General features: G+C 38.6%; 1 protein-coding gene across 2 annotated transcripts in view; it reads right to left on the minus strand.

Annotated features, from left to right (window-relative positions):
- The window catches only part of lnx1 (ligand of numb-protein X 1), a 47,895-nt gene extending 36,967 nt beyond the window's left edge, over window positions 1-10,928 (minus strand). For both annotated transcript variants that reach the window (XM_028443997.1, XM_028443996.1), the window contains exons 1-2: window positions 10,647-10,928; window positions 3,785-4,297 (exon numbers count right to left, since the gene is read on the minus strand). In XM_028443997.1, coding sequence (XP_028299798.1) covers window positions 3,785-4,245 — 461 coding nt within the window. In that variant the 5' untranslated portion in view covers window positions 4,246-4,297; window positions 10,647-10,928. The remainder of the gene's footprint in view (window positions 1-3,784; window positions 4,298-10,646) is intronic.
- Between the last annotated feature and the right edge of the window lie 1,813 nt (window positions 10,929-12,741).

Below are 12,741 nucleotides of genomic sequence, written 5' to 3' on the forward strand. Positions count from 1 at the left end.
GAGCTCTAGGTAAAGTAATCTAATTAAAAAACCATGAGCGGGAGAGGTATTTTAGGCAGAGAAAAATCAACCTACTGCTAAACACTAAATAAAACATAAAAATATGTGGGGAAAAAATCAGTGTAAGAAAACGTGTGAAGACTTGAAGGAGACCAGAATGACAATTTCTCAATCTAATTCCTTCCCAAGGCCATTAATGATTGAATTAATCATTAAGAAGTTCTTAAGCTGCTGCCAGTATCACAACAGCCAGGGACAAGGCCCCATGCTGCCATTATATCACTGGAGGTAACAAAAAAAAAAAAGATTGACCTCATTCTGTTCATCAAGCACGGGATCTGAAACATGATTTCAGTGCGATACTGCTGTTTAATGATAGAAAAATGATCAGTCTTTGAGCAAATTGTGGCAAACTGCAGTAGAATGCACATCCTCTAGCTTATGGGAACACAAATATAAAATAAGACTCAAATTCACAGGAGCTTGAAGGCACAGTTAAGAGTTTTATTACATCTCAGTGTTCTAGTCAGCTCATATCTCAGTGTTAACATCCATGTTTTCCCCTCACTCTGTGTGTTAACAAAACATCTGCTTTTCAATATCCTTCTTTCCCTCCATGTCCAATTTTTTTTATTCATTTAATTTTTATTTTATTTTCTATAAATCCATATACTAGGTCCTTGCTTTATTTCTGCTTCTCAAAATTTCTGAAAGCAACATTTTTTAGTACCACTGTGACATGTCCAAGCATGTTAAGTAACTATAAGTAACTATAGCAACTCGAAAACGTTAACGTTGAAGCATGCTGTGTATTTCACTTCCCTCCATCAATGTGACTGGTATGACACATGATTCAGAAGCTGAACAGACAGAAGCTTTTCAGTGGACAACTATCCCTGTATACACCCGGGGTACAATTTCATGGTGTCAGAGGGGCCTAAACTGTTTTGGTGCTTAACGTTGTTAAATATGGGTTGATTCTAAAAAAAAGTTTCCAAAAACAGGATTCGACTGAAGGCTATAGATACAAATATTTGAGTAACTTTGCCGTATTACAGGTTTCTTTTTCTTCTTCTTTGGAAATGAAAATATGGCCACACTAACTAGGTACCGTAACTGACCGCAATCCTGTCTAGGATGTACCCTGCCATTCACCTGCAGCGGGGATAAACAATAGCAACCCCCCACCCCCCACCCCATGCAGGATGAAGAGAAAATACATGGAAGACCAGCGTACAATGCTCGTTATTCAGCCACAAGCTTTCGGCTAATAATATTTTATTCCTTTCTGTTTGTCAGTGGGCATTTTGCGCTCGCAACAGATCCACCAGATTTGCACCTTTGGATTTAGAGCCCTGGATCTCACTGGAAATGAAGGTTTAGGTCCCAGTATGGACATACTGTAAATACAGTTGTATCATCTTGTACAGTCCAGTGGTGTAGTCTTGATTTTTCTAGTGGGTGTACTGTTTTTTACCAGTGCACTGGACCCCCCCACGTGCACGCGTACCAACATCCTCCATATAACCACAACATAAATGCATACAGGCATTTAAAACTTTGTATTTATTACATCTTGAATCTTGAATGAAACCCACTCCTCTGATATGGCCACTCATTTCTGTCAAGACACCAGTTGCTTTGACGGCCGTCCACACTCCACAATTACATTTTGTTCCACTTTTAACTTTTCATTAAGGCTGAAATGCAAGTTGCTTCTTTCAGGTCAGCTCTGAGTTGCTGAAAGTATTTGTAAATCACAGTCAGGATGTGGTTCCTTTAAGAAAATCACCTGAGTTGCTGCGCAGCAGAGCAGCAAGTTAAAATTGTTACAAAAGAGAAATACATGCGCTGTTTGCTCAAACGTCTCTGAGTGCTTTAACACTCAGAAGTGATGGAGTTTTACAGAACAGACATCTCCACTGAGCCTCTGACAGGCAGCCGCTAACACAGAGGAAGCAGCACAGACTGTGTCCGTGAAAGAGAGGGTGTGTTAACACAGCGTACTTCTGCACTTATTGAGCTCTGATTAAGTCTGTACTGCTGATATGAGCCTGATTAGTAAATGGTGTTTTAGGTATTACCACTCACTCCTTCCCTCTGTCCACAGCCACCACCATTATACCTAAGCTTCACACTTGTCACCAGACTGGCTTGATTACACAACACAAGAAGCACAATATGCACAACAACAACTTCACATCTCACTCTCACTTTAAAATAATCAACTCTTCACCACCCTTTCCATTTCCTACCTTGAGTCTCTCCTCCCTGTTCCCTTCCCCCTCACTGAGGGGTAACACTGCCCTCTCTTTTTATATGATTGCATTTCTTGTAGTGTTGACCTTTGACAGCATGTGCAGACAACAAAAAAAAGCGTCTTCTGTACGCCGCTTGTCGCTTGATTTTTTGTTTCTCCCTCCGCCCACTTTCCAGAATCACCCAATCAAAACACACTAATCTGTAAGAACTTTGTAAGGCAAGGACGGCACATGCACGCACACACACACACCCACACGCACACACAGTGTGCACATCTACGGCAGTGATGGCTGACTGCTGTCCGCTTTTGAAAAATTGGGGAAAATTAGCGAGCGCTAATTACACGTATCACAGGGCAGTTTGTAGTGGGTATACGGAAATTCTGGGGCTATCTTAGTGGTTATACAGCGTATACCTGCGTATCACGTAGACAACACCACTGCCACAGTCCCTGAATCACAATCCTAAAACCTGATCTTAAAATCTCTCTACTGAGCTCTACTGAATTCATTACTCCCATTTTGCGTTATCTCTCTCGATGTGGCCTCAGTCCTCCACCTATAACTCTTTCTAACGACGTGAGGAAAGCTGAAGCCTGCTGGGAGCTAGCCTTAGAGATCCATACCTCATTATAACATTTTGACTATACGGCAAAGAGCAAAACAAGGACACTGCTTAAGAGACTTTCACAAACTTTGGATGTTAGGGAATAGGATATACTAGTGCTGTATGTAAGGTGCGATAACTATCCAGGCGGCCTTTGAGCTTGGAGAGCTTTAATCTGTGTTAATGAAAAAGACAGGAAAAAAAAGTGTTGTCTTTTCCCCCAAATTCAAACAGCAAAGCTATAGCTCTAGTTTAGATTAAAGCTTTGGTGGAGAAAAACTTTCCTCTTTAGGACGAGAGCTGTGAGTTAATGATGGTGGGTAGTCGAAGGAGAGGAAAACTTTAGGAATGTATGACTATTGATTTAAAATGAGAGAAAGTCAGAAAGAAAAGAACATTTGGTAACACTTTACTTGAAGTTTTATACATAAGGATGACATTATGCTGTCATTTTCTGTCATTAGCGTGAATAAGATGTCATTAAACTGTCATTATGTGTTGTTTGCTAAAATATGACACCTTTGGAACTATGTTGGCATTTTTTGGGCTAGGGGTTAGGTTTAATTATGGTTAGGGGTTAGGGTTAGGGTAGAGGTTACGGTTAGGGATTAGGGTTATGTAGGGTTAGGGTTACGGTTTACGGTTATGTAGGGTTAGGGTTAGGGGTTAGGGTAAGGTAGGGTTAGGGTAAGGTAGGGTTAGGGTAAGGTAGGGTTAGGGGTTAGGATTTTGTAGGGTTAGGGTTACGTAGGGTTAGGATTAGACATGGTTAGGGGTTAGGGTTATGTAGAGTTAGGGTTCGGTAGGGTTAGGGTAGGGGTTATGGTTAGGGGTTAGGGTTAAGTAGGGTTAGGATAGGGAACTAAATGTCAGCCTTTATGTATAAAACTTCAAGTCAAGTGTCAAACCAACTTACCTGCTCTTGAGGTGATCCTGGAGTTCGCCACGTGCCAGAGTTTCTGTGCAATGGTCAGTGAAGGGACAAGCAACTGTTAACTTGTCCAGCAGCTTGTGGACCAGCAGACTGGGCTTCCTGCAGCTCTGCAGCATGAGCGGCGTGCGGCACACAGGGCAGAAATCGCTTTCCAGCAGGAAGCTGGTGAGACACTCTTGGCAGTAAGTGTGTCCACAGGGCGTGTCCAGAGGCTTTATGAGAGGTTGCAGACAGATGTGACAGACAAGGTCATCGTCCACCTCCTCCTTGTAGTTGTACTCATGGTTCTCCTCCAGCTGGTGACTGTGGCCACATGATGTGCAGAGGGCAGGAGAGGCAGGAGGAGACAACAGCTCCAGGTCTGATGGCGAAAGGGGCGGAGCCGATGCTTCTGCCATTACTGAGGGGAGTTCAATCTGAGTGCTCCCCACCTGGATGCTCATATAGAAGATAGAAATTTGGGATGTGGGCTAGAACTTGAAAAGTTCCTACGAGCTGAGGAGCAGAAATTAAAAAAAACATTAGAAAATGTGATATTTAAGGTAAATACATCCATCAATATTGATATAAATAATATTAGTGAGAGGGACACATTAGTGTTGTAAGAACTAGAGATTCAGTCATCTTTACAAGGTCACACATGGAGATTTTTCCATAAAGCTAAAGGTTGTGTTATGATTGAGAAAAAAAACACCTAATTACAGTACTTTATAGTAAGTACTTCAGCATTTTACCTCTTAATATTTTCATTTAATTTATTAATCTTTTAAAAGGGATAATGCACATTAATAGACAGACATGCTGTAAATGAATCACAAGTAGCCAAAAAAAAGGCTGGTTTTCATCTGGTGTCCCTGGCCAGATTTTAAAAGGCAACCTAAAATGTAAAAGGTATTAAAATATAGAAGAATATCTAATGACAAAAGAGAACGTGTATGACAAATAACAAAATAATTACTGATAAAACAAAGCACTAAACCTGGACTGTAACTGCTGAAGATTGAAATAACAATAGTTGCAAAGGACATTTTAAAGGTAAAAAAACAAGTTGGTCAAGATACTTTTTTATTTAAAGGTGGGTGGCCATAACATTATTATTATTATTATTATTATTATTATTATTATTATTATTATTATTATTATTATTATTATTATTATTATTATTATTATTTCTACAAATGTACCAGTACTTGAATAAAATCAAGAAGATATATAAAATTAATGCATTTCTTAGAATATGATTGTCAAAATTGATGAGCATTTTTTAAATTTTGATCATTGGTCCTTCTAGCTTACAATAAACATATTTGCAGTATTGAGCTTAAAAACTATAGTTATAATAAAGATCATGTTACATGCCGAGAAGGAGATTTTAGGTCCGTCTTCTGCTGCTGCCATCTTTCTTGTTACCAATAATTAACATGTATGTTTGGTTAACCAGGGACTCTAAACTGAACAGTAGTTATTATACTGTATGTTATTTTGAATGACTATGAACATGATAAATGGCCAAAAATTGGATTTGATCATTTTTTGAATTTATGAAATCTGCTTTTTTTGCCATTAAAACAATACAATATTTTTCTTAAAATAGACTTTTAATTAATGCTCTGCTACACACACTTAACCTGAAGTCTTTTTTTTTTGTATTTGCTACTGGTTGTTTTTGCTGCTTTCCAGTATTAAAAGACATTTTGGAAACCAAGGTAGGAAGCCATTGAAGTCTCCCTTGAATTGACAATATTCCAGGTACTAAAACGAGTGATTCACCTTAGTTTGTTAAAATGTCTCTCCTGGCATATACATTAGGAATCGATTTTGTACATTTTCTTCTCTAGCATGCAGGAACATGTTCCATATTCAATGACAGACATAGTTACAGATGAGTCTGTCATGACAGTCACACATCAGTGTGGACGTAGAGAGGGACATAAAGTAATGCAGGTTTTCTTTGTTACCCAGGCTTACATTGGGCTTGACATTGAGAGCTCGCCAGAGCACACGTCATAGCCAAAGCAGGCGGGCTCCTTGAGCAAATGGACACAAACAGATGGGCTCAGTCAGGCACACGTCACCTTGGCAACAGAAATCTTGTTGGCGCACCACTTGCTTTGTTTCTGGACCAACAACTGAGTTTTGGCTGCTTTTTGAGACACTACATTTGATGTTAACATTAACTGAACGCGTGTTTGGAGTATATGATTGCAGATGCAATGCATGTGCTGCTTCTCATTTATTCAAACGGATTTCCATTCCACCCCATGCCTACATGTAAACAATTATTTCCTTGTGCTTGTCCTAAAGCAGGAGTGTCAAACTCATTTTAGTTCAGGGGCCAAATATGGACCAGTTTGATCTCAAGTCTGTCACAGTTTTTAGGTGGGAAAAAAAACAATTGTATCATCAATAGTGCAATAGTTTTTAATATCACTGCCTGTTGGACCTTCACTTAAAAAAAAAAAATCCTAATTTGTAACCAATTTTAGAGGAATTTTTTGGAATAGTTTGTGAGAAATTGAAAATCTGTGGGAAAGTTGAGAGTTCTTTCCACAATTTGCAATTAAAAATGACTGCATTCATGTGATATGAAGAAACAAAAACTGCAAGCCCCTAAAAATTATGTAGAGTTTAATTAAATTGGTGAATTTTTACGGTCTCCTACAGGCCAAATTGGATGCTCTAAATGGCTGGATTTGGCCCCCGTGCCTTGAGTTTGACACGTGTCCTAAAGAATGCAAATCTTTCGAGAAATTATAAAGTTGTTCGATCCAACTGGTCACAAGCTAATGTAGCTCATTCCATGATAAGTACATTGTTGGTGCTTATTGTGACAGCCTACATTCACACTTGGGCACCGTGGGCGTTTAATAATTCACATTTCAGCCTCACAGGTTTTTATTCCTGAGAGTGACACCTGTTACTCTACTGTGTTAAGTCTCCTTGACTGTAAACAGACCCCGTTTAATCTCTGTGATCTCACTGATATAATGCAAATGTAATGATTAAACTCATGTCTGATAGTTTCCCATTCGGAGCTGCTGCACAGTTTGTGTGACGTTTCCCTCCAATTTGCATCAAACCTAGAAAGCCTTGTCATGTGTGTTATTGCATATTCATGGGACACACCTATGCCTCCACAGCATCAGCCCTTTCTAATGAGAAATTTAACCTGTTGCACCGTTTGGGTGAAGTTTCCCTCTAATTTGCATCAGAAACCAGGAAGCCTTGGCATATGTGCTATTACACCTTGGTGCTCCTTCTCTACTATTAAGCCTTCCCTACTTTACATGTTGATGGGATTTAAAACGTCCCATTTTGGTAATTGAACCTGCAGGTGTAGACCTCTGTTTCATTTTATTATTTAAAGATTTTAAATTACAAACTTCTCTAAAGGATTCCTGGATTCGAAGACAGATTAACTAATCTGTCTTCTAATCCAACACCAAATTAAACATTACACAATGCACCAGCAGCTGAAAAACAACAAGTCAAACATACAAATCTGTGTTTTTCCGTGTTCAAATGCAGGTACCAACATGCACAGGCACACACACTGTCACATTCGAATACGTTGACGCGCCCTGGTTTTCAGATTTGCATATTCACAGGATACACCCACGCCTTCAGAGCACCAGATCTCTCTCTCTCTCTCTCTGCCTAATTTTCTAATCCATAAAATGACAGGATGAAACAGTCCCACAGAAATAGTTGGGACGACTCTAGTCATTTGCTACATTTCTACACGCAACCGTTACTGAGTACATTTTTATTTTGTGTTTACTTTTAAAATGATCAACGGACATTGTGAAACTACAATAAATAAAATGACCCTCGAATGTGATGCATTTGGTTGTTTTCTGGTGCGTCACAACAGCATTGAATGGAAGTCAATTTCTCAGTTTTAGAGTTCACAAATATAGCTATACTTAGAGCCTGACAATATGTTTTATTTTGAATTGAATTCATTGGTGTTATTTTATTTAAAAATGTATTAACCATTAATTAGTTGCTTATTTGTCATCATTAAGTACTGATTAATGCCTTATTAAGCATGTATTAATAAATATTAATAAAGCTTATTGTACACTCAATGGCAGTCTCGCAGTCCAAACAGGGTTAGGTTTAATGTAACATTTTCATGTTGAGATCATAATTCATATACAACAAGTTCCTTATTTAATACTAATAAGTAATAATTCTGAGGTTATTGAGGGAAAACTCTTAGTTAATGGCTCACTGGTTGTATAAAAAGGCCATGCAGAATAAAGCATTCATAAGTACTTAATAATGACTCATTAAGATGTGCATGCTAATAAGCAACTAAATAATGCTTAATAGGTGTTCCCTAAACTAAAGTGTTACCAACTTGGGATATTATACAGATGCCTTTGTGGAACATAAATTAAGATCCAATTGTGCAAGATTTTGTGTCTCCTTTTTAAGTTTATACATGAGATGTTTACTGTACGTGAGGGAACCGTGGCAAGATTGTATTTTTCAAAACTAACAGTACTTCTACTCGTGTAGGATATATCAGTACTCTTTATGCCTCTGAATACAACCTGTTTTAGTTGCAGTTCAGACTTCACATAAAACACCAGACATGGCTGCATAGGCTTTTTCTATACTTCTCCAATTCTGAGAGCACGATACAACCTTATTTCCCTCTATGTACATTTGATGTAAACAACACAGCACATTCATTCTGCTTATTTGCCGTGATCTAAAAGGCTGCAGGTTTGTGCCGAGTTTGTTTTTTTCTCTCATTGATCAACCGTGATATGCAACCCTACAAGGTGAGTATAGAGCCTCAGAAAATGTCACCATTCACCCTGTGTGCACACCCGCTCCCCTTCACTGTATCAATCAAACAAAGCACACCCTCTGAGCAAAAAGGCACAGCCAGCAATATGATTCAAAGGAAAGTGCCTGCAGTTTGTCAATCATTGTATAACTATTGTGCGTTCACATGTGCACAAGGCACCAGCACACAGGCTTCTCAAAAGTTAATAGACACCCTTAATACATGAACTAATTTGTAAAGCCATCGCGCGATTGGTTAATCATATTTCATGACCAGTACTTTAACTACATGGTGATGCGGAGGTAAACAACACTCTGTGAGAAGTGCTGAGAATTCAGATCTGGTATTTTCTTGTTGAGTCTGCACATGTTTCCACCAGTCTACACCGTTTATCACACACAGTCATTTATAACAGGTTCTGTAAAAGTGCCTGTCATCATCTGTCTGTTTGTGTGCACCCGCTGATGGACTGGTGACCTGTTTATAAATCTGCCCAGTGAGATACGTTTCATATGCTACAAATTATTTTAATCTAAAACTGAGGATTCTTAATGACACGGTCAGAATCACAGAGCTAAAAAATAAGAAGAAATTAGCGCTGAGCTGCTTTCTTCAGCAGTTTTACTGTGTTTTGGACTAAAATGCTGGGATTAATTGGATTTTTGAAGATTTAGGGACCACTTTTGATGGAATATATGGATATATTAAAGGTGAGCAGTGCTCACAAGTTTGACAAAATAATCAGTAAGTTTGACAAAATAATTGACTGCGTTTGCTGGGATGGTTGTGTCTTAGAATGGTTTATTTGGTTAAAACGTGAGATTCCAAGCTTTCAAACAGTATATGATACTTGTGACATGCTGCAGTATTTCAGAAGCATTTAATCCCTTCAGAGCGTGAACGAGTGAGAACATGCATTTTGACCCGTATTCGAGACGGTTAAGCTAATTCTGGAAAACCATCATTTCCAAAAAATCTGGTCTGTGTACAGTTGACATGTTTATTCCTGTCACTGTGGCTTTAACTGACGAGAATGCCTGTAGCAGGAGTGGTGCCATTGCCTGCTGCTATGTAATAAACTTGCTGAAACACAATACAAAGACCTGGACATTATCAGCTAATCACCGTGACATAAAACTACACTTTACAGCGCACCGGCGACATGGCCTGAAAAAGCTTCATTAAACCCCACAAACATTAAAATGTGTCGCAATCAGCTCAGATTTATCCGCCAAATCCAACACGCACAGACTCAAACCTAGTATGTTGTGTTCAGACATGTCCCAGAAATGCATGAAAATTCCATTTGGCTGTTTGTTTTCTCTGAATGTGCACACCAGGAACTCTGCACAATAAAAACATGGGGGTAAAACAGAAAGACTATTTGGATGAAACGGAACCTGTAACCTCACCTTTAAAGGGGATTAGAAATGAATCTGTGTTTACATGTTTCAGACTCTTCAGTCATGTAACCTCACAATGCTTCTCACTTTTATTTCAACATGAAATGATAGTCAGAATGTTGCTAAATGTTATTAAATTTCATTTTTACATAACGGCTAGGAGCTAAATATAACAAATGTTTCTAATATCCAGCACATTTTGTTCATTTTAACTTAACATATGGCCTTGTGAACATCAGTGACATTGTTTCTGTATCATTCTTTCTTCTTTTTCCACTAATTTGGACATAATGCTTCTGTTTATGTTTGTATGGCAGCCTCTTTCTGAATTAGGGGGAGTCTGAGCCAGACCTGAGACCAGCTGCAGGCAGATGTGAAGCTCTGTGAGGTGTCTCTGCTATGAGAGTCGCTTGGTTGCACAAAGTCTACCACACTAAGACATTCTACACAAAAAGCAAAGTGAGATGCATTTTTCCTTTTAGTCTGTCACTTTAAAAATAAAGAAGAACACACACTGATAAAGTCAAGCAAACTATTTTTAGCTAAAACAAACAGAAAAGGTTGGAAATTGGCAGACTGTTTCAAAAATACACACACATTTGAGAATAAAACCTTAAATGAGGACATTTTTACTTACATGGCTTTACCGGCAGCGTTCACTTTCAACAGAGTGGCTCACCTGAGCAGGTAAAAGTCCCACAGAGGGTGTAACATTAAACCATTGAGCGAAAGGGAGGCAGAGGAGGGTTAAATGACTCTGCAAAGAAGACTTTGTCCCTGTGTCAGGGCTTGCCATTTGGCTCCCCTACTTCCCAGCCCTGAATCTTTATCCTGCTGTGGGTCTATTGAGAACCCTCCAGCCCAAAGGTGGAGTATTCCTATGGTGTGAGCTCACCAACCTGTTCACTTACCAGTCAAGACAAGGTGACCAGGAAGTGTTATGGAGGAGGGGTGGGGCCTCAGGAAAAAGGTAAACAAGAGAACTGCCCAAACCTGCTTTAGGAGATCTGGAGAAGCTGGATTTTCCAAAGAAAAGCGGTTGATATGGGAAACTAAGATTGTTATTTAAATATACAAAGGTTCACACTCAAAATCAACTGAGGATGTATTTTAATAACACCAAAATGTAATTAGGAAAAGGCAGCTTCAACAGGAAGATGTTTCATGGTTTAATCATTCATGTAATATTTTTATATAACTCTACTGCTCTCAAAAACCTCTGACTCTTGCTGTTGACAGGCAGTAGGTTTTTGACAAAAGTTAGCTTATTTGGATGAAAAGTGGCCAAAAAAAAATTAAAGGACAAATGTTTGATAAAAGTGTCTAAAAGAACTTGCAAAAAGGGACAAAAATAGGGGGAAAAAAGGGATAGTTATTTGCAAAAGGTAAAAAAGTGTCAGAACTTTTTGAACACGGGAAAAAATTTCAAATTGGACTGAAGTTGAAAAATTGCCAAAGGAATTAGGTAAAAGGAAGGTAAAAGGTTTACCCCTTTTCAGGTTTTCTGGGGGAAGAATAATTAAAATGAAGACATAAAGAGCCACGTTGAGCATCACTGACTTAATAACGGCATCTTTGTGGTGTTCGCTGATAATGTAGTGGGCTGGTCTGGACAGAAAATGCCAGGGCTGAATGTCTGTCCCAGTCCACCCTGGTTGTTGATAATGATATATTTAAAGTTTAGATGATGTCACCATATACAGCAGGTACAATATCTAAAGTAGCATCACCTTGTACAGGGCTTTCTTTCTTTGAACTGGTAAAGCTCGTCTTTAACAATAGCTACTTTTGCAAAGCCGTGCCTACAACTGAGGCTGTGTATACAAACAGTTGTTATCTGGGATGTGGTTTTCTCTCCTACCTCTCTCTGATCTTTAAATCTGCATTGAGCAACAGGTGAGTCAAACAAACCCTGCAGATGCAAAGTGACTTTTTTCTTCGTGAGTCACAGTGTGTGGTGAACCCACATGATTCATCCAGTGAAAAAGACTGTTAATATTCTGGAAGCACAGTACCTACCTTTGATAGCTTATAATGACTTGGTCTTCTTTCTTCCTTTCTTTCCTTGGCGTCATCGTCTGCCATTCTTGTCATCTGGGTAGAGCAGATATAGCCCATGCATGTCTGCAGCAGATGGATTGTACACAATAGAACAAAAGGAGGTGTTATGGTACTTCTTCTTCGAATGACTAATGCATTATGTGCAATGTGAAGTTACCTGAATGCTAATGAATCCATAAATCCACTTGCAGCAGTGTTGATTTTGTGGACTAAAAATTCTCGTCAAAGTTTTCGTCGAAAGCATTTCTTACAGTGACAAAAACTAACTATGACTAAATTAAAAAAAAAAAAAAACCTTTATAGATATTTTCATTTACTAATAACAATTAAACTATAATGTTTGCATGGGACCAAATCCAACCAGAAATAAGTTTCTTATATGGAAGGTATCCAATCAAAACTACTTTGTTGCTTTTGCGTGATCATTTAGTCGACTATATCTGTAACCGATTTCGGCGAGTGAAATCTTAATGTCATTTAGTTGACGAAAACTAGAATATATTACTGAAATAGTCCTGATGACTACATTTTGTCTAAAACTTCATCAAAATTTGCAGTCAAAATTAAATCTGATCTGCAGTGTCTGCTGGAACCACTACAAGGAGTCTTTTCAACAAGGTGTTACATGGGCTGTGTTCCAAATGTCATACAAACGTACTACACATACTAAA

The sequence above is a fragment of the Gouania willdenowi genome, chromosome 4, assembly GCF_900634775.1.
Source record: "Gouania willdenowi chromosome 4, fGouWil2.1, whole genome shotgun sequence".
Taxonomy (NCBI): domain Eukaryota; kingdom Metazoa; phylum Chordata; class Actinopteri; order Blenniiformes; family Gobiesocidae; genus Gouania; species Gouania willdenowi.